This window comes from Syngnathus floridae, chromosome 17 (assembly GCF_059516105.1).
Source record: "Syngnathus floridae isolate MCC-2025c chromosome 17, RoL_Sflo_1.0, whole genome shotgun sequence".
NCBI lineage: Eukaryota > Metazoa > Chordata > Actinopteri > Syngnathiformes > Syngnathidae > Syngnathus > Syngnathus floridae.
The window spans coordinates 10,219,438-10,239,896 of NC_142429.1; the positions used below are offsets into that span (position 1 = coordinate 10,219,438).

The following is a 20,459-nucleotide window of genomic DNA, read 5'->3' on the forward strand; positions in this document are numbered from 1 at the left end:
AATTGTATATCAGAGCAATTTGGCTTTATTGAGATTACGAATGACCTCTTGTAAATAAAAAATAGTTTTAAAAGCCCACAGTTACAATTAGGTTTCTTTAAAGGGTGTCTATCAGTTTTATCAAATGTACAAAACACTTGGGAATGGATATTTTTTTATACAAAGGAGAAAATGTTAAATGAGGAATATATGACCTTCTATTAAAAATGACTAAAAGGTTGCAGCTGTTCCTTAATAAAGCATTTAAAAAACAGACATTGAAAAGCATTCATTGCTGGACACAAATACGTCGTCAGCATAAGAAAGAAAATGTTTCATACAAATCCACACTGTACAATAAGAATAAAACAAAGTGGTAAGACTATAAACAATAAAATGCTTCTTTTAAAAGTCTATGACTGAAATCATGACTATAATTATCACAGCATAACATTTTAAAACATGTTTGGACTAGGAATATTTTCAGTTTGCCAAGTTTCAGCGGCTACTAATAAAGTCCAAAGATGGATCTGCTTAAGGTCACCGCATAATTCCTCTGGCGTGCTCCAGGTCCTTCACTCACAACCCGGGCATGATGTAGGCGATGTTGTCCAACGTGTTCGACTGACAAATAAAAAGATACCTTTGTTAGAAAATGCAACTTGGTAACACACCAAAAATTCTAACGCTATACCAGCACGTTTCGGGGACATCCATTTAACTGCGGGATTTGAGCAGTGAGACAAGTCAGCGGTCCCAGGGCGCACAAAATGGAATCAAGTAGCACCGACAGGCTCCCGGAAACTGCCACCATGCCCTAAAGAATACAGAAAAAAAAGTAATCGTCATGAAAGTGCATGGAACAGATTATTTGATTTCTGACAAGTATGGATATGGGAGAACCCACCTCTGTTTCCTGGAGGCGGTGGCCAATCAGAGATAAGGACTCCCCAAGCAGCTGCAGGTGAGCGGCTGCATCGATAGGATCTACATCGGGGACTCGTGCGGGGGAAAGGGACATGGTGGGTGGTGCTCGGGTAGGTGACACCACACCAGCTTTGGCTAGGAAATATGATGCGCTCGTGAGAATGGTAAACTCTTTCATGAGGAGACTTGACGAGTACCTTTGCATTTGCTTTCATTGGAGCTTTTGTGTTTGACTGTCGTAGCTTCAGCCTTGTTCTGTTTGTGCTGCAGATACTGAGCTTTTTGTCTCCAACACTGCAGCAATAAAGTCAGAACAAAAAACCTTGACTGTTTCTGCATTACATCCATGCACACAAGAAATTAAAAGGTCTCCTCACCAGTTTGTCTTTTTCCGGCATCCTCTTCCATACCTCTCCCAACTTTTTGCTGAGTTCACCAAAAACTGCAGGGTAGAAATACAAACACTTAGATGCGGCTCTACAAGATGGTTTTTAACAAATGGTATACCTAGTCCTGGCTGTTCAGCATTTATGTTAACTCGATACTCCTTGCAAAACACCTGATATGCCGACGCACTCTTCTTCTTGGGCTGAATGAAGACAAGAAGCAACAAAATGTGTGTCTTCATTACCTGCACGTTTTTCTTGTCAGCTATGGAGTAAACCAGAGGCTCACCTTCTCTTTATCCTTGTCGTGCTTCTCTCGATCTTTCTCCTCTTTCTTCTTCTTCTTCTCCACCGGCCCATCAGTGCCTTGTGGGTGGTGTGACGCCACAGGTGTGCCCATGGCATACATGGGACCGACGGTGCCGTGGGAGACGGTGGGATGAGAGTTGCCGTGGCTCCTTGATGAATCTGAAGAACCGAGGATTAAAACACATTGTTTGATGACACGCATGAACAAGTATTGCCTCACCTCCTCCGAACCCTTTGCTGTGCTTTTTATCCTTCCCGCTCTTCTCCTTGACTCTGTCTTTCTCTTTGTCCTTTTTCTTCTTGCTTTTCTTGCTCTTCTTCTTCTTTTTGGACTGGTGCGTGTACGAGTCATCAATAACGAGTTCGCCCGCCTCCAGCTCTCCTCCCGACGACGAGCTGTCATCTCCCAAGCCGCCTCCATAATGACCTTGACAGAAAGCACAACGCTGAATGTTGAGTTACAAGCAAAGTAGGTTCCTCTAAAAATAAAAGGGAGCTATGTTGTAATAACTTCATCCAAACTGATTTAATTGTCATATAATTTAGGTGCTATTACCTTCTACTTCTACTTCTTTCCCCACTACTGGCAGAGGATCTCGACTGTGTTGCAGCTTTTTTTTGGGTGGTTTTGACAGCTGCATCCTGTCTCGATCCTTCTCTTTCTTTCCACTCGCTTTGGACGAGTGATGAGCTACTGGGATACTCTCCGTTTCCTCCTTCTCCGGCGACATAATTAGTTTCATTTTCAGCCCATCGGCCTCTCGTAATGTTAAAGGCTCCTCTTTGATGGATCCGCCGTGAAACAGTGATGACTTTGAGGAAGATGAAGAGTGCTTCTTGGTGGAAGACGACGACGATGATGATGACGACATGGGGCGGGAATGAGAAAAAGAGTGGCTGCTTTTACTTCCGCTACTGCTGCCCTCCCGCTTGCGGTCTTTCGAGGAATGTGAGGACAAGGCGGGATAGGAAGGTTTTTTGTGTAAACTGGAACTGGGGTCAGATCCTGTAGCCAAAGGAGAGGTGATAGCTTGCAGAAGACCCATTGCTGTATCTGCTGGGTGCGACGAAGGGGACGAGAGTGTCGGCGAGCGGTCTACAGATTTGTGCTTCTTTTTGTGGCTGGGGTGGCCTGAGCCTTCATGCTCTGGTGAGAAAGTCACAAAGGGGAACAATATGAATATACCGATGCTTCTCAAATAACATCTCAATTAGTAGACGCATCACTAACTAGAACTTACCTCTGTAATAGTGGTCATCATATTTCTTCTTCTTTTTGTGTGGGTCACCACCAAGCATGAATAGCTCTGAATCCTAATGCACAATAACACATAATATAAAAGTTACCAAAAAGTAATACACAGGAAATCTGTAATACGTAGCAAAAGTATGGTTGCAAAATTTCACCTTTGGCCGTTTTTTGGAAGACTTGCGAACCTGAGCTGCAATCTCCTCCTCTTCTCGTAGAAGATCTTTGTATGACCTTCTCTTCTCTCTCTGGCTACGGCCAGCGACGAGACCCCTTTCTCCATCCATCCCAATGTCTAAATCAGAGTTATTTCAAAAACACATTTCATATAAAGACATACTTAAGAGCAGTAAGGTTTACAAATAAAAGTTTTGACTAAGACCTAATATTATAATAAACCATTCTTGTTGAATGTAAAAAAAAAAGTCAAATGGGTACCTTGGCTCAATTATAATGATCTTTAATGTGTGTACAAATGTCCTTACCCATTTCTCCTTTGTTGTTAATCTCTTCAAAAGCCATTGCTACTTATTATATTTACTGATTAAACGTATCCCAGGCAGCAAAAAGGTAGAATAGGGACCTGTGTAAAAAGAATTTAAAAAGCAAGTTAGAGGATTATGAATTTATTCCCTCGCCTGCAACATTACACAAAGAATTAAATAGATATGGAAAGCAACAGTCCACTAAAAGCGGGCATGCATTCTAAATTCCACGACTTGGCGTTGTTGTTTTTTTAAGGATGCTATATTCTCGTCCGTCACCTATGAAAGAGTACAAATAGTGTGAATTTAACAACTTCCCGCCTACTTTTCGTAATGATACACAAACACACCCCCTCTCCCATCAACTTGACCACCCGGCTTCCTCGGCCATTCCACCCGTGTTCGAGCTCCATCCTGCGAGGGAGCTCATCTTTCCTGGATAGTCATCTCACTCCAGCCCGGTGCTTTCAACACAGCGAGGCCGCTGTCCATTTAACGACGATTATAATCATGCAAACGTGCACTAGGCTGTTCCCATTTCTTCACCTCCAACATCGGTCTCATGTTCATTTAGGAAACTAGCATAAAATGAGGGAAAGTATGTTTATTTGAATGAATTACCTCATTTGAGTCTCCAAATTACGCGGGCCAGGTCGCCATCTTTATTCTGGAGAACAACAATACGTCTCCACGCAGGGGCGGGGCTTGTGTTCTGTAGCCAATCGATGTTGAGCGCACATGATTACGTCATCAGACTCATGTACTGAATAAATGATACTCGTATGTGCAGACAAATTGTTAAAATCCAAAAGCCACTTATAATCACATAGGCAATTCATTTTATTTTTTTCAAACATATACATTTTGACAGTACTTCAACATCAGTTAAACATTAACATGCAATACAAGTGGGAAATACCTTGCTGATGAAGGAATCAAAAATACAAAAGTAAAAATGGTTGCTCATTTAGTTTAAGCGTAGACCATAAGTAATAATAAAAATTAGGGAAACACAGGCACAGACGTTTGTGATCAATCTGGGGCATTGCCGTCCAGTCTGTTATGGTCGATGATGGCGTTCAAGGTCCAACAGGCAGAATTACTGTGCTGAATGTAAATAAATAAAATCCACTTGAAATTAGATGGAACTAAAAATCAAGGATTTGATGCGGAAAGTCCTCTCCCATCAAAAAAACATTTCTGCAACTGTCAGCAACTTCAAAAGAATTGTTACTTTTTGGCACAATCGAGGTAGCTTTGTTCACCACCGTCTTTAAATTAATGTGTCAAAATTCCTACTGTTTTTTTTTCCTCAAAACAAGACATTATAGGAAGACCACACTGAAGATGCAAAAAAGAAACAATAAAATGAGAGGAATGTTTTGATCCATTAAGACAGATGGAGAAGCAATGTTGCAGGACAATGAACAGGCTTGCAGTGAATCCAATTGTTTCACAAAGACCAATAAATATATTCAGCACGTGGACCGCTTTAAACATACAATATATATTTTGATAGGCAGTACACATTCCTTTCTTAAGTTCATTTGATACATCATTTTCTACCTTTGGCCCACCTAAATCAAACAATCCTTTGCAAGAAGCAAAATTTCCATAATTGTAGAATCTCTGAATGACAATCATTACAGCGGTACTGAGCGGAAATATCAATCATTGTTCAAGAGCGAGGAGCTGAGGCTTGCTTTAAAAAGAGAGGCAGAATAGAGTTTCTCAATTCCAAGTCCATTCAAGTCTATTCTTACATAAACACTCTATAGAAATATGGTTAAGCCTCCAAATAAGCCACACCCCATAAATAACATCACACTGTTTACAAACTTTGAAGGGGTTATATTCTCTACCTGGCTCCCAAATTCTGTTTCTGAAGGCTGAGTGAAGTAAAGCTGGACAGTAAATCAGTCACCTCGTCCACCTACAAAAAAACGATGGATATGTATGACTTATCACCAAGTCAGTGAAATGCAATATTATCAGCACATCTTACTTGCTCTTTGGTTCGTGTGTGTTGCAGCTGGGAGGAAATGTGCTCCAGTCTCTCTTTAGCTTCACTTTGCCCCATTAGGTTGAGATATTCCCTCAGCATTTGAATAATCTGAACGGAGAAAAGCATCTTTATCATCATCACCATCACAGACAAAATGAAAAAAAAACAAGACTATGTTGTGTACCTGTATGACCTCTCCTCTCAGGGTTTCTAAACTGCGAGAATCCCCTTCCTGTAGAATATTAAGTTTGGAACGTGCGAGATGTAGAGGGGTCCGTCCTGCTCGGTCAAGGGCATCCACACGAGATCCTTAGCATAAAATATCGTCATTGTAAATGATGTATGCAATAAAAAAAGTGAGTAATGTACATACACAGGACTACTATCTCACCTCCTCTTAGCAATGTGGTGATGACAGGCACATGATTTGTACAGGCCGCTGCAGACAAACAGGTTCAATTGATCATGTATTGGTTTGAATTCACTTTTATTTATCCTTTCTAGAACGTTTATTCTCAATAGGTTCGGAAAGAAGCCTACTGTCGCCAGTCAATCAGACAAACAACCATTCACAGTTGCCATTCACACCTATGGACAATTTAAGGACTTATTCGCACTTACCCAGATGGAGTGGGGTGTTACCCAGACTGTCACGTTGGTTGGGATCAGCACCGTAGCTTAGAAGTAACTGCACTAAAGACAAAAACAAGAGACATTTCCTCATTATTTTTTTATTAATTTACAATTTTAACATTTGCAAATAGTGCTCTACCAGAGGCTCTGGAGCTTGAATTAAATCTATACAGCATCTGTCTTATAATGCCGGTCTTCATCTTACCGATGCTTTCATTGCCGTTGCAGGAAGAAAAATGTAAGGCTGTCCTCCCCTTGTCATCTGCTGCACATGGGTCTATGTCATCCTGCAGGAGCTTCCGAACTGGAACAGCACAGCTTTACTGATCAAACCAGCTTGTTCTGTATCTTCCCACATTTTTGATAAATGTATCACCATTATTATTTCATACCTGTGTCGATGTCATTGCTGTTTGCTGCATCCCTCAGTCTTTTTACAGCTGTGATGAAAAGAAATTCAAAGTAGAAGGGATTTAATATCAGCTTTTTAAGAGATACTATCAATGGTCTCATATTGCAGTAAGATAAAGCACAAAGAATCCATTCAGCAGATTGACGTATGCAATAATTTACTTTTTTAATAACATGACTGTGATCACTAGGTAGTTAACGTTGCATATATTTATTATTTGAGTGTATATAACTGTTTATTGTCCTTTTTTTTTGGTTAAAGTGTTGCCTTACCATACACATCTTTACCGATCGGGTTCCTTGTGGCTCTGTGCAACCGACGGGTCCTGCTCCCGGTCATCTTCCCCAGCTTGTTGCTCGAGGCACCAGGTCCATTCTCCGATCGTCCTGGTTCCCATAACAAGTGCAAATACCGTAGTTCTTTGTCGTCTCTATGTCCGAGTCGTCCCAACAACACCTTGCTTTCTCCTATCCCACTTAATCCAAATCCGACATTGGTGGCCCCATCGTCCATGCTCTCCACAAAGCCCCGATGCGCTCCTCCTTTTACCTCCTTGCTTTCATGTTCGGGACACGGTTCGACTATGTATTCCCCCTCAGAACTTGAAGGGTCATTATCTGCTGCAACGACTGAGCCCCACCCGTCCATACTTACTTATTTTCATGACATATGGAAGCCGTGCTTGCGATACACTTGTTTGCACATTACTCGGAGTAGAAACAAAATTAAAATGCTCGCCATTTATAGAGTGAATGTGGCCTCTACGTCGATGACGAGGGCCACATTAAAACACATTAAACTAACTCCTCATTAATGTGTTCCCTTGACCGGAAAAGTATTTCAATAGCAGATGTATTTCCGTCACAACACTAAAATGTCTCCTGTTTTGCGTTTACCGTTTTACACTGTAGTAGTAAAACGCACACCCATTGAACAGTCGCAACGCCACTCGAAAAGTAACCAATCAGGTTCCACGTTGTTCAACTCTTCTTGGCCAATGGGGACAGGCGAATAAGCAGCCAATCACATCACTAAAAATCAGCGTGCCCCTGCGCAGGATGCGCATGCGTAAAACTTACATAAAAATATATACATTTTTTTTCAATACACTTTTATCACACAACACTTTATAATTTCTCACTATCAGAGTGTCCTACTATTTTAATAAATTCATTGCACAGTTCTTCAATTCTTTTCAACGCTCAGAATTTCTGTACTGACTAAGCATTTAAGAGGTCAGGCAATTCCACAATCACAGATTATGTGCCCTGAACCACACCAGTGTTAGACACAACAGGATTTCCAGTCAGATATATTGAACACATTTAACATTCATAAATGTCGCCCCGACAGCTTTCCAACCGTATTGGAAAGGAAAAATACAATTTGGGGCTTTTGACAGCTTTGGTGGAAATGTGGGAGTCCATCACCATATTTGCATAGGTCTACTGGACATAAAGGTCATGTGAGGTGTGACACACTGTTATGGAAAAATAACTATCAGTGGTGTCATTTGGATTTATATGGAGTGGAGGTAGGTCAAGTTTTAGTCCGGAAGACATGGGAGGCTCCAACCTGTGCTAGATAGTTAGGAAATGCAGCATCAGCCCCTGATCTGTCTGTATGCTCCTCACCAGGCGAAAACCGAGTGAAATGCAAATGCATCCGTTCATTTTTTCGGGAAACACCTTGATGCTTCAAGTATCCCTGGCGGCAAAACAGTGGAGGCATGCGGTGGGTGAGCGCTAAGCGGAAACACGATTCTGAAAGAAACACAACAGTCAGGCCTGAGCACAGGATTGAGGGTTAGGGTTGTACCCCACCAGGTTTACCTGCATAGAAGGCTCTGAGGTCAGTGTTGACACAGTGTTCCAGGAAACGTCTCAAAGGCTGGATGTGAGATATGGGGCCATCCCACTCAGTGAGGAAGTCTTCAACCATGTGATGAATCGCCTTCGGTCTTGGTAAAGGCCACCCATGGGGACGGTTCTTCATCTCTTCCTCTAGAATACAATACCGGGATTACCAAAAAAGGACCTGCACTCTTATGGCAATCAAATGTTCCTCACCAGTGGGGAGTGTGTCATAGTAGTATAAAACTGGGTGTAGAAAGTTGGATTTCCAAGCTTTGCTCCAGTCAGTCACTGCCCTGCCTCCTCCGAGATAGTCAATCTTCTTTTTCCCATACTGCATCACTAGAATCACCAGTCCATGCTGGGACACCTCGTGACCCGAAAGAGAGGAGAACTGAGGCAAGGCCTGCAGAGGGAATTCCTCCACATACTGGCAGAAGGATCTAAGGAGGGAGGGAAATCAAAACATAGTATTGATTATTGCACCCTTGGAAGTCAAGTCAAAATATGTATATATAAATATAACTTACCCTCTCAGCAATATCACATCTCCGAGTATCTCAAACATCTGGTAGGGTCCAGAAGCCTCACCCACCCGCTTCAAAATTGCAGAAAGCAGCTGCGTTGTCAACAATCTTCTCGATGGCCATGGTGCTCTATGGTAACGTTGTTCAAGCAAATGATGCACAGCCCGCACTGAGACACAAAGAGAATTATGTCATGCATGTTGCTCAGCGTACACAATATTATTGGAGCATGAGCGATGAGGCCTTCAAGTCTTAAATGTTCACCTGTATAGCGAAATCCATGAATGAACCCGCCGGCTGATTTGCGGTAATCTCTGGAGTGAGCAGCAGTTCCCAGCACGAACAAACCTGGAGTGTCATGGCCTTCATACCAGGCCGTCACCCGTGGCAACCTCCCTTTTGCATTTTTACTGGTGCGTGGGCAGGCAGAGCTGTGGAAATGTTACACAACTGCGTCAAATCTTTTCTACAGTACGCATAAAAAAAAAAAAAGATTTGTACCTGTCAAATATGCTGAAATTGAATCGAAAGCCAAGGCATCGAATCACACGATCGTAAGGTTTCCTCAGGGAGAAATTGTCGATATGATACCCGAGCAGATCTTCGGCTGTCACATCAGATTGGTTCTTCTCCGATTGGTTTTGTATGTACTTATTTATGGTCACATAAAGCTGTCCTTTCTTCTGCCTCCTGCTATCTTCCTTTTGTTGGGCAATCACAATTCGCTCCAGGCTAGCTTCCACCAGCCCATCAAGAGACTTCAGCTGATATGTGTCGAGGAGTTCATTATTCACAGCCCTGAAAACACAAACAAAAGGTCAGGTCATGTTACAATAAGCAGATATAAACTGTATAGAGATTATTAGAGGTGGGTAGCACTGGCGGCGCTAGAGGGGGGGCCGCGGGGGCACTGGCCACCCTTTTATAACTCAACATGAATTTAAAGAATGAAAACAGAATTTGGTCTCTGATTTTACCTGAGATCTCCAACGTAATGTGTTTGCCAGGCCAGTCGAACAGGACTGCGACTGACCATGTGAACCCGACTGGCGTGTCCTAAAATGCTCTGGGCTGTTTCAAAAGCAGAGTTCCCTTTGCCAAGAATCAGTACAGCCTGGTTCTTGTAGTCCTCCGAGTTTGTGGAAATCGATTCATAGCCCTCAACTAGGTCGGAACCGACAAAGTCCACCTCCTGAGGAACCCACAAACCGGTGGCAACCAGAAGGACGCTGAGATACAAAGAGCACAATGTGACCATGATTTCAGATATGAATTTTGATTTCAAGGTCAGTGAAAAGCAAAATCACCTGCATGTGTATTCCTTTGCGTGTTGATCAGTTAGGATGTAACTTCTTCTGGTAGATGACACCGATGCCCTGATCCTTCCAATATCCACGCCATACTGAACCTTCAACCCGAGCTCCGTCTCAAACATGGACAGGTAGCGTGGAAAGGCATCAGCCGGCGGGTAAAACTCCCGGCTTACTTGCCGGAACATGAGCTCCGGTTTATCGCTCAACAGCGAGTTCCAATCATGGCGGAGATTAAATTCTCGATTCTGCCGTCCTGTGTGGATCTTATTGATGCTGATGAGCTTCCTGTGCCGAGGGTATCTTGACAGAAAAAACATGGCGTGTGAATGTGATATACGTTTCAACACAACTGCATCTCCACCTACTTGTGGAAGAAACTACCAGGTCCAGAGTTTCTCTCCAAGATGATGTAGTCTCTTTTGGCTTTGGAGAGGAAATATCCCATCTGCAGTCCAGCAGGTCCAGCACCGAGTATACAATAATCATAATGGCGAGTACCATTGAGCTGATCACCTCCAAAGCATTTGGTCACGCCGATTAGGATAAAAAGAATCAAACATAGAAGGCTAGAATCCATAACCTGTAGATCCAAAAGTATCAATGACACTCATTAGATAAATTCTCTTGTTTCTGATACAACACAAAGATGATTCTGGCAACATTAGGCTGTCAACAACCGCAAGATGATCATCTCCAAGATATTTATCCACAGCATGCATGGGCTTGCCACATTATTTAACTATGCAGGAATCTTGAGCATTTCAGCACTAAGTCAGTATGCAGTTATTATTACATAAAGCCAGGCCGCTGGGAAAATTTATACTGAAGCGGTACAAAATGAGATAAATGGTGCATGAGAAACGAGTAAAGAATCCCTGGCACTCGTTGAACTCTGCAGCCGCTGTTATGTCGTCACTCTGTGGATACGGCTACTGCCATCTCCCGTTAAACCGAGTGGTAAATCAATAAAGACAGCGAATATTAATTACCTTCTAGAACAGTCGATCTCTTGAACGCGACATCGGTGGTGAGGAGAGAATCAAAGCTGATGATTTCTACATGTAGTTTTCAACCGCTTGTGGGAGAATGCGTTCGCTCCTGAAAATCGGCAAGCACCGCCCACTTTGTCCACTAGTGGGCGTCTACCCTCCCAACAAGGCGTGGCTATAAAATAATTAATTTATATATAAAATAACAGTTCTAAAAACGTCAGGCTGAATTGAACTATTTTAGTATTTATCAAATCATTTAAATATTTATTTATTTCAATACTTTTTTATTTAACTCGTATCAGTTCATCATTTGTCTATTTGGATTATTATTCCCGTTTTACTATTTAATTATCTCACTATTTCATTTTGTCGCTCTTCATGGGGTTCCATCTCCATCAAAAATTGGTTTCATCTGTGATTTATTCCACCTATACTGGGCGGGCATTGGGTGTAATCTATAATAATCAAAGTTTGCAAAATTTCAGACATATAAAGAAGTTAGGTGTTTCATTGTTGATGTATTTTCAAATTTCAACTTATATATTTATCTTTGTCCATTCAGAAAAGAGTCCCTTTGTGTGGCTGCAACCAAATCAAAAGTGAGAATTTCTACTGTGTCATGTTTTGCCATGTGCAAAGTCATGTTATGTTGCAAGCCAGTCATGTGAGTCAGCAGGAACACTTCCCATCTGTCTCAGCACTTAGCCAGAGTATAAATACCACACACTGGATCCGTGAGTCCACAGTGAGCCACGGGAAGCAACAAGCCAGCATTCTTTCCAACTCCTACTAAGCAGCAAAAACATTAATAAGGTAAGACACTGCATATTTATTCATAAAATCTCAGTTGGTTCATATTTCAATTATATTGCATTAAATACAAACTTCCCTGTGTAGATGGAGACCAAGAAAAGTGCAAGAAAAGTTGACACCGAGGTAGTAGGCAGGTATGATAGTTCACAAAAGAAATGATTATCGGTGTGCTGAATGCATTTTAAATCATTGTAATTGTCAACAGTGATTTATCAGAGCTGATTAAAGAAGCCACAAAGGAAAACCATGTGAGAGCGGAAAATACCGAGCTGATGTTGAGTTACCAGAGAGGCCAAGTCAAGCTTCCACAGTATAAGGTAAGTTAATATTTTATTTTATTATTTAAGCCAAGACACACACATTTGTTTACCAATCTATATATTTGACATTACAAAAACAATTCACATAGCACACACCAAACAAAAAAAGTCTTGAAAGTGGATACAAAATCATTATAAATGTTTTTTTTTTTTTTTTTGTCAGCTCCTGCTGTGCTCCCTCCACGAGATCTACAAGGTCCTTGAAGAGGAACTCGATAAGAACTGTTCCCATCCAGCGGTTGCACCGATTTACTTCCCTCAGGAACTTGCTCGCCTGGAATACCTGGAGAATGACCTGGAATATTTTTTGGGTCCTGATTGGCGTGGAAAAGTGATTGTTCCCGCTGCCACCCACAGATACACTCAAAGGCTTCGAGAGGTGAATGCAAAAATAATTGCTCGTCGGTTTTGCTGAGGTAAAGTCACTCATAACAAGTTCTTATCTGTAGATTGGTAAAAAGAATCCAGAGCTGCTGGTTGCCCACGCCTACACTCGTTATCTTGGCGATTTGTCAGGAGGTCAAGTCCTGGGGAAAATTACCCAGAAATCCCTCAAGCTGTCAGGAAATGAGGGTCTTTCGTTTTTCCTCTTCCCTGGCGTGAGCAGTCCCAATCGCTTCAAGCAACTGTACAGAAGTCGCATGAACGCCATCGAGTTAACCGAGGACGAGAGGGAAGCTGTGTTGAAGGAAGCGGTCCAGGCTTTTGAGTTCAACACCGAGGTAACTATTTTTGGTCACTTATAAACTTTTAGAGGAACTAGATGATGCAGGAAATATGCTGACATTTTTTGCTGTTCCTTCAGGTTTTTGATGACTTGCAGAAGCTTCTGAGTGTCGCAACAGAACAATCCAAGATCAGCTCTGGCCATTTTCCATTTCCTCAACTCAAGCATATCACCGTCGGATTGTGTGTCACACTTGCAACCATTGGAATGGGAATGTACGCCTTGTAGCATCAGCTAGCATTTGAAGCACCTATAGCACTTTACTAATCCCTTTTTAGCTAATGAAACAAATCCAAACTGGAACCAACTGGCTTTTAAAAAAAAGTCAGCACTTGTATTTGATTAAACATACTGTATATTCTTACTTTTGTTACATTTACTAAATTTGTCATTGATTACAGAGTTTTGTGTATTTGTAGAAACAAAGGAAATAAACTTGTTGGCAGTGGAAGAGCAAAACATTTGGATGGATCTTGTTTTTTTTTTTTTCTTCTGTTCTATTATACTCATTATGATCCCTCAAGTGAATATAACACTTTGCACAAAAAAAATGCCATTAGAAATTTTTATTTAGGATTTTCAAAATTGTAATTACAGGGAATGCAATATGTGGAAACATTTTTTGTAGTACAAAAACACCCGTGGCAGCGCAACAGCTACAATCTTGCCTCAAAAGTTGATGCATGACTTCAGGAGCTCAGATGATCATGTGAGGACTTCAACTTGCAACTACTTACATCATATGCATATGAATTGTCTATTTGACTCTGTAGAGCACTTTCCTCTGCATGCGGTGCTGAAGCTCACCTCTCCTCAACATCAGGTGAAGGACTTTGTAGATGGCGTGTTCGGGATATTTCTGCATGGTGGATCACAATGACGACAATAAGAAATAATAATAATTAATGCAATAACATATTTTTTAAAAAAGCTAAATTATAGCTTAGAGACAATTGAAAGCACAGCTTTTTTATGGGTGTGTTCAAGTGTAGTCGTACTTTCCACCTTCGGACTGACCTGTTTGGTGAAATCTTGGATGATACTGTGCTCAGATACTTGGGAGCCAATCGCAAAGCGCCTCTTTAACTGCTTTTCAATGCGGGAAATCATTTCCTGGTCCTCTTGAGTCGTAAAACCTTCCACACCTGTGTATTAAAATAAAACCCAAAATAAATATTTTTGATGAAGTGATCATGTATTTATGATATAAAAACTCTTAAAACTCTAAACTCTAAAAACTTAAAACACACCCGAGAGGCTGCCGGAGAGTGCGGCATCCAGTGTGGAAACTTGAAAGAGTCGCAGGGCTTCATCCACTTCTTCTTCTCCAGCGGTAGGCTGCAGCTTCATTTTGGCCAATGACTCCGCAATACGCACCACAGCCTCCAGTTGTCTGGAATACAGCAGAGACAAAAATTAGGTCACCAAAATGCAGTGAAGAAAATTATATTTGCATATTTAACACATAATGGACAAATACACTTGTTGAGGAAAAATAATAAATACCTGACAGTGATTGGGATGGAGGCTCTCCTATCGGTTTCCCTCTCGTGCTCTCGTGCACCGCTCCTCATCAGCACGTATCTGTTTTTCAGCTTCTCGGCCGCAGCAGCAGAGAGACGAGGGCCACATTTACTGCAAGATCATTTTCAAACCAGAGTATTGATATTTGAGCAGATAGAATACAGTAAGGAGATATAAAAAGAAGAAGACTTACGTTCTGGCAAAGGCAATGTACTTCTTGAAGGTGGCCAAGGGAATCTCACCCTCGACTGCCTCAGTTTGCGTCTGGGCACTCAGATGAACGTTCATAACGTGACGAGCTAGTGTCTGCACGATGTAAAGAGGGTAAAAATGATACTCTGAAACTTTAAGGACAAGACAAAAGGAAAACACACAAGGCACATTACCATGTCTCTCTGCTGGTCGTGCAAGTCTTTGATGATGAAGATCATGTCGAATCGAGACAAGATGGTGGGCATGAAGTCAATGTTCTCCTCCCCCTTGGTGTCATCCCAGCGGCCAAACACAGAATTGGCAGCAGCCAGCACAGAGCAGCGAGAATTCAGAGTGGTGGTGATGCCAGCCTGGGAAAAGTGGATCATTTTTGTAATTAAGTTTATTAAAAAAGAAAAAAAAAATCACAGCATTTCCCCTCATCTAATCAATCACCTTGGCGATGGAGATGGTCTGCTGCTCCATGGCTTCATGGATGGCAACTCTGTCATCTTCTCGCATCTGCAAAAACAGACAAATCATTTAAAAATTGTAACTTGAGACATTGCAAGTTCTCCCAAATAAAACCTTACCTTGTCAAACTCATCAATACAGACAACGCCGCCATCAGCCAGAACCATGGCGCCACCCTCCATGATGAACCCACGTGTGGCTGGGTCCCTCAAAACGGAAGCCGTAAGACCAGCAGCACTGCTGCCCTTTCCTGAGGTGTAAACCTGCACAAAGTGTTGTAATTAATAAAGTATAGTATTCATGACCACAAGGTGGCGCCAAAGCCCTCAATGAAATAAGCCATTTATTTTTAATTACACAAGACTAAGTTAAAGAAAATTACCCCAATGGGCGCACATCTCTCCACAAACTTGAGCAACTGAGACTTGGCTGTACCAGGATCTCCAAGCATGAGCAGGTTGATATCTCCTCTGCGAGTGAGACCATCAGGTAGTCTAGAAAAACAATGTGCACATGGGTGAGTAACAAAACCAAGAACTCATTTTACTTGTTCTCATTTCACCTCTTCCTTGAACCACCAAACAACAGACAGGTGATGGCTTTTTTGAGATCATCGCTGCCGTAGATTGAGGGAGCAACGGAGCGAGCCAGGGAGGTGTAAACATCAGGAGAAGCAGCCAGTGAGCGCAACTCCTCCTCTTCCTGTGGAGACACTGATCCAGTAGCACCACGACCTGCCAGGAACAAGAACTTCAACTTTACCATTTTGGCATGGCCTATACAAATGAATCAACAAATTTATTTATTTACCTGCACCCTCTGTGTCAACTTGGATGCCGACCACTCTCAGGTAGGATGCACGAATTCCCACTCCAGCATTCTTCTCTTTTCCTTTGGCCTTCACAGCAGCTGTCTTCTTGATAGAGTAGATACCCATGATGGTTACTCGGTTCCCTGGGACCACACGGTCACACAGGTACCTGGCAAAAAAGAAGTACTATGAGTTTGCAGCCATCATTTGTCATCTAAAGGTGTTATATTAAGATTTAATTTACCGACCTGTCAGAGTAGAGCTGAAGGTGCCGAGGCATTTCTCCATGGGGGACGGCATCTGGAGATTCCTGCAGTCGGAGCGTTTGAAAGTCAACACAAACGCAGCGATCCGGGATGATGAAATAAGGGTCCACAGGGCACTTCAGTTTTGTTGTGCTACTTGTGCTACGGAAAAAGAAAATGGCTAATTAGTTTATAAATTATAAATATATTTTCCAAGTCATGCTTACTTGGTGCACTTGCGAGGAAGCGCGTAGCCCTGTAGGCCCGGAGGCAAAGGGATGTTGTTGATGATATGACGACAGCTGCGACACTGCAGACACACTTTGGTAGCCTTGGCCTTCACAGGGGTGGCTGAGATGATGATGCCGTGGACTTTCACAAGATGAGACACCAGCTCGGACTGCAGAGGAATTAATTGATAAATTGAAATGATCAGTGTTGAGAACTATGATTTGAGATTTTACCTTAAGGCTTCGGATGGATGCGTGATGTGCATCACTCTTTAGCATGACTTGAATGTCCTGCACAGTTTCTTCTCCGGTTGGACGTGGACGTGTCACCTCATCGGCTACCTCCTTAGCAGCCTCCTCCAACTGTTCATTACATGATTTAACAGGATGAACAATTTCCCCCAATAAATTAAATTTAACTGAGGTTTAAATGCATTACCAGAGGCAGATTGTCTGAAGGCAGCTTGTACAGACAATCGGAAAGATCCTCGTCAAAGCTGGCGAGGTCCTCCATTTCCACCTCAATGCAGTACTCTCCCAGGGTGTAGTGTCTCTTCAACTCATCTCTAAGATGCAAAAAAAGAATCCAGAATTCTTGGATTACACTCTTACAGCATTATTTGAAATACTACTTTATTTATTTCGCTGGAATAGCACCTACCTGTATTTATATGTGAAGCCAGTTCGGTCGGTTCCTACTCTAAATTGTCGGAGAAATTCACGGAACCGTTTCTTGATCTGAATTCGCTTCTGTCCACCTTCATCTGGGCCTTGTTCGCCCCCTCCGAAGCTGTCACTATAGTAAATTCCAGGGTCGTCAAATCCAGACATTTTGCAAGCAAAATAGATTATTATTTAAATTTAAAATCCCGTAGCCGTCGACTTCTGCAAACAATGGGGCTGACCACTGCTTTCGCGGCAAAACAGATCTTCCGCCTGTCTATTTTCCCGCCAGTTTGCCGAGCGGAGGAGGTTTTGCCGGCCTCTCATTGGCTGACAAGAAATTTGACCCGATTTTATTGGCCAGTTTGTCGACATAGGACGTGACATCATGTAGGGGTGGTGCTCGCGGTAGCTCTGGTGGCGCGAAAAAGACAAGCATTTATAGAGGGAGGTGCGGGCGTTTTTTTTTTTTTTTTTTGTGAACAATAAGATGATTGCTGACATAACATTAAGGGGTGTACACATTCAGTACACAGTATGTAATTCTGCTTTACCATCAGCTTTTGTTGAAATTCCTCCTACTGCTGTATAACAGCGCCTCGTAGCGGTCAAATTACAGATTGCAGTTCTGTCATGAGTGGCCTAAGTATTCACACAATACTTCAAAAAGTAAATATAAGTGTGGAAAAAAGGCTCTGGCAAAAGTATTGATTCAACTGATTCAACCATCCAGATTTTAAAATGTACACTGATGCAAAAGTATTTCCTTTAATAGATAATAATTTCACTTGCTGTGATTGATGGAACCATGAATTCTGCTCTTTACAAATTTGGGTTATGCAACAATAAAAAAAAAAACACATCAGCAAATCAAAATTTTTGTCTTTAGAAAAAGTATGCTGTAGAGTGGTGTTGCTGAATTAAATCAATTATTCAAGGAAGAGAGAGGAAAAACAAAAAACACTTGATTTAATTTTTTTCATGTGTTAAAAAATGTAAGATTATGCCATCTGCATCTGCAACAGCAAGAGAAAATATATCAGCAAAATTCAGTTTTTGTTTCCTGTTCAGTGGAAGGCACAGGCAGAGTGTGTGACCTTATGATTCACAAGCTGGTACACCCTGTCGTTCCCATGCCTCTAAATATACTATCTGTTGTTTACACATCCTGTTTGATTTTGTTTAGCTTTCAATTTAATAAAGAATGTCATTCAAAAAAATGTACAGAAATATCAAGAATTCTGCCATGCATGGACAAAATGAAAGAAATTTGAAAATTTGTGAGAAGAGCAGTGTGTTCGTGTTAAAAAGAGAAATCAGTTGACTGTGGGAAAATGGCATCACACATTTTTGACACCAGGCCCGCAACTGAAACCACATAGGCCCATCAGTATTTTCATGGTTTTATTTATTTATTTATTTAGCTGTCATTTTTTGGAGATGCGCATCAATAGCATTTTTATTTTGAAATTTTTACACAGTAGTTTGGTAGTCAAGTAGATGTGATACTTCTTTAACAGCCATTATGTGCGTCTACGTTGCAAATTTAAATAAGAAAAAAATTCTGTGTTACGAATGTGAGGGATTTAAAACGCCAATATTTTGTGATTTCTGTCTTAAATAGAGATTGAGTGTACATTTCCCCACGTCTGTTTCGACTGATTAAAGCTAAATATAGTTTGCATTCGAAGTTTGGTGTGTCATCAGCAGATGTGTGTTGGGAGGAGAAAAGAGGACTTACAGTAACTGACAATGCTCGAATTGCACTTGATATTTGGCTGTGCATTTCGGAGGTAAGGACAAGCGCTTCAAGACAAATGACTTTTTTTTTCTATCATACCCTAATATCTTTTTTAACCTAATATTATTTTTGAATATTATCAAATATTTTGATCAACATGATGTTATCGTATATATAAAAAAATACTCTTTTATTATCAATGTGCTGTTTTGCTAGCTGTCCAAATTAGGCGCCTTTGGTAAACATTAAAATAGTTATTGAGAAAGTTCGGCAGCAGTTTTGCAGCTACAATATGATTTGCAGGTGGTGAGCTAGTTTGAAACCTCAAGATTGGCATCTCAAACGAACACGCACTTGCAGGTGTTCAGCGAAAACTGAAGTCTTGTCTGACTTTTGCAGGTTCTGTCATGCCGCGATCGTTTCTTGTTAGAAATAAAAAGACTCACCCCGCCGGTCCATCCAAGGTCTCCGTTAGACAGAAGGATGAATCTGATCAAGGTGGAAAGGACACTGGAGATAACGTGCCGGCCGTTTTGGCGAAGGAGATTTTATCTGAGGTCCGTTCTCCATGTGAGGCAACATCTTGGCTGAGTCAATGCTATCTTGCATGGAATCCCTCTGCATCTGGTAATTACATTCGATTAATTCATTCATTTTCTAAACACAATCAAAGAAAAGCTGACTGATTCTTCTTCCAGGAACCTCCACAGCGACAGAACTGGACTCTGCTTGGTCAGCCGAAAGACACCAAACATCTGACAGAGAGCGACAACTGGAAAGGCTGGTCTTCATGTTACTCCACCGTACATCACATGCAGACCTCAGCTGGTCATTCAGTCAGTGTCCTCTCTGTGAAAAGGTATTTTATAGAATTGTTGCATTTGTGTCCCACCTAAGCTTGAATAATAATAATTGGTGACCTTTTGACCCTATGTCCTTTCCCCTCAGTCTCTTTCCCAAGATCTTCAGGCTCATGGCAGTAGCAGCTTTCATGTCCCTTTGCTGAGTTCCCCATCCACTGAAATGTCCTCAATGACTTTCACAGCAATTGAGAGCTACAGAAGAGCAAAGGTAATATACAGAAAGTGCGTTACATGCACAGTTTTGCTTTAAATGTTTAATTCTTAAAACCGGCACAGAGCTTCGGCTGCAAGGTGTGTGGAAAAATCTTCAAGCGCTCGTCCACACTCTCCACACATCTGCTCATCCACTCCGACACCAGGCCCTACCCGTGCCAGTATTGTGGGAAAAGGTTCCACCAGAAGTCAGACATGAAGAAACACACGTTCATACATACAGGTAAGTGCGGATTAAAGTCGATTAGAGTGCAAGATCCGGTTGAGTGTGCCCTGCCCTTTTTATTTGCACTCAGGTGAGAAACCACACGTGTGCAAGGTTTGCGGTCGAGGATTCAGTCAAAGCTCCAACCTCATCACTCATACTCGGAAACACGACCACCGAGCGTTCAGCTGCCCCCGCTGTCACCGCAGCTTCCAACGCAGGGTCGACCTGCAGCGCCACCAAGAAACCCCGTGCGGCTATGGTAGTAGATACGCTCAGAACTGATGAGGTCAAATATGTGACCATGAGTAAGATTAAAAGGGGGAGAAATAAAAAAGATTTCTCAAATAAAAGTAATGCATTTGTTC

The 20,459-nt window shown here is 41.8% G+C and overlaps 6 protein-coding genes and 1 long non-coding RNA gene across 9 annotated transcripts; 2 read left to right on the forward strand and 5 right to left on the reverse strand.

Moving 5' to 3' along the window:
• Nucleotides 1–92: 92 nt before the first annotated feature.
• Nucleotides 93–4,060, reverse strand: hmgxb4a (HMG box domain containing 4a). Its single transcript, XM_088357531.1, has 13 exons — nucleotides 3,957–4,060; nucleotides 3,336–3,433; nucleotides 3,009–3,145; nucleotides 2,843–2,915; nucleotides 2,158–2,748; nucleotides 1,822–2,028; nucleotides 1,582–1,760; nucleotides 1,414–1,495; nucleotides 1,284–1,348; nucleotides 1,104–1,200; nucleotides 887–1,041; nucleotides 674–796; nucleotides 93–603 (listed from the first exon to the last, which is right to left on the reverse strand). Exons 2-13 carry the CDS (start codon nucleotides 3,370–3,372, stop codon nucleotides 559–561), a joined length of 1,791 nt encoding a protein of 596 aa, XP_088213657.1. The 5' UTR covers nucleotides 3,373–3,433; nucleotides 3,957–4,060; the 3' UTR covers nucleotides 93–558.
• A 91-nt stretch (nucleotides 4,061–4,151) lies between these two features.
• ankrd54 (ankyrin repeat domain 54) lies at nucleotides 4,152–7,274 on the reverse strand. 2 transcript variants are annotated; one of them, XM_088357533.1, is made up of 9 exons: nucleotides 6,658–7,274; nucleotides 6,366–6,413; nucleotides 6,179–6,277; nucleotides 5,962–6,033; nucleotides 5,732–5,779; nucleotides 5,525–5,649; nucleotides 5,341–5,448; nucleotides 5,198–5,268; nucleotides 4,152–4,442 (listed from the first exon to the last, which is right to left on the reverse strand). In XM_088357533.1, exons 1-9 carry the CDS (start codon nucleotides 7,031–7,033, stop codon nucleotides 4,415–4,417), a joined length of 975 nt encoding a protein of 324 aa, XP_088213659.1. In that variant the 5' UTR covers nucleotides 7,034–7,274; the 3' UTR covers nucleotides 4,152–4,414. The 2 variants fall into 2 exon arrangements, with proteins under 2 accessions (XP_088213659.1, XP_088213660.1); XM_088357534.1 differs by having other exon boundaries at nucleotides 4,152–5,268; nucleotides 6,658–7,272.
• A 194-nt stretch (nucleotides 7,275–7,468) lies between these two features.
• Nucleotides 7,469–11,217, reverse strand: foxred2 (FAD-dependent oxidoreductase domain containing 2). The gene is made up of 10 exons (XM_088357530.1): nucleotides 11,068–11,217; nucleotides 10,444–10,658; nucleotides 10,073–10,378; nucleotides 9,743–9,994; nucleotides 9,267–9,563; nucleotides 9,030–9,196; nucleotides 8,769–8,934; nucleotides 8,455–8,681; nucleotides 8,218–8,388; nucleotides 7,469–8,148 (listed from the first exon to the last, which is right to left on the reverse strand). Exons 2-10 carry the CDS (start codon nucleotides 10,653–10,655, stop codon nucleotides 7,925–7,927), a joined length of 2,022 nt encoding a protein of 673 aa, XP_088213656.1. The 5' UTR covers nucleotides 10,656–10,658; nucleotides 11,068–11,217; the 3' UTR covers nucleotides 7,469–7,924.
• Nucleotides 11,218–11,754: 537 nt separating this feature from the next.
• hmox1a (heme oxygenase 1a) lies at nucleotides 11,755–13,391 on the forward strand. Its single transcript, XM_088357536.1, has 6 exons — nucleotides 11,755–11,883; nucleotides 11,968–12,017; nucleotides 12,089–12,200; nucleotides 12,367–12,582; nucleotides 12,653–12,925; nucleotides 13,009–13,391. The coding sequence occupies exons 2-6, from the start codon at nucleotides 11,968–11,970 to the stop codon at nucleotides 13,156–13,158; spliced, it is 801 nt and encodes a 266-aa protein (XP_088213662.1). The 5' UTR covers nucleotides 11,755–11,883; the 3' UTR covers nucleotides 13,159–13,391.
• Nucleotides 13,392–13,481: 90 nt separating this feature from the next.
• Nucleotides 13,482–17,382, reverse strand: mcm5 (minichromosome maintenance complex component 5). Its single transcript, XM_088357529.1, has 16 exons — nucleotides 17,068–17,382; nucleotides 16,846–16,972; nucleotides 16,641–16,769; nucleotides 16,404–16,576; nucleotides 16,180–16,338; nucleotides 15,931–16,100; nucleotides 15,683–15,854; nucleotides 15,503–15,614; nucleotides 15,240–15,383; nucleotides 15,103–15,168; nucleotides 14,841–15,017; nucleotides 14,648–14,760; nucleotides 14,437–14,565; nucleotides 14,181–14,323; nucleotides 13,948–14,075; nucleotides 13,482–13,789 (listed from the first exon to the last, which is right to left on the reverse strand). The coding sequence occupies exons 1-16, from the start codon at nucleotides 17,235–17,237 to the stop codon at nucleotides 13,688–13,690; spliced, it is 2,214 nt and encodes a 737-aa protein (XP_088213655.1). The 5' UTR covers nucleotides 17,238–17,382; the 3' UTR covers nucleotides 13,482–13,687.
• Nucleotides 17,383–17,711: 329 nt separating this feature from the next.
• Nucleotides 17,712–20,126, reverse strand: LOC148384419 (uncharacterized). Its single transcript, XR_015853408.1, has 3 exons — nucleotides 20,040–20,126; nucleotides 19,731–19,865; nucleotides 17,712–19,659 (listed from the first exon to the last, which is right to left on the reverse strand). It is a non-coding gene; the product is annotated as an uncharacterized LOC148384419 (long non-coding RNA).
• On the forward strand, nucleotides 18,495–20,448 carry LOC148384420 (uncharacterized). Of its 2 annotated transcripts, XM_088357970.1 has the most exons (6): nucleotides 18,495–18,862; nucleotides 19,210–19,437; nucleotides 19,509–19,669; nucleotides 19,759–19,881; nucleotides 19,950–20,109; nucleotides 20,183–20,448. In XM_088357970.1, the coding sequence occupies exons 2-6, from the start codon at nucleotides 19,218–19,220 to the stop codon at nucleotides 20,374–20,376; spliced, it is 858 nt and encodes a 285-aa protein (XP_088214096.1). In that variant the 5' UTR covers nucleotides 18,495–18,862; nucleotides 19,210–19,217; the 3' UTR covers nucleotides 20,377–20,448. The 2 variants fall into 2 exon arrangements, with proteins under 2 accessions (XP_088214096.1, XP_088214097.1); XM_088357971.1 differs by lacking the exon at nucleotides 18,495–18,862 and having other exon boundaries at nucleotides 19,183–19,437.
• Nucleotides 20,449–20,459: the final 11 nt, after the last annotated feature.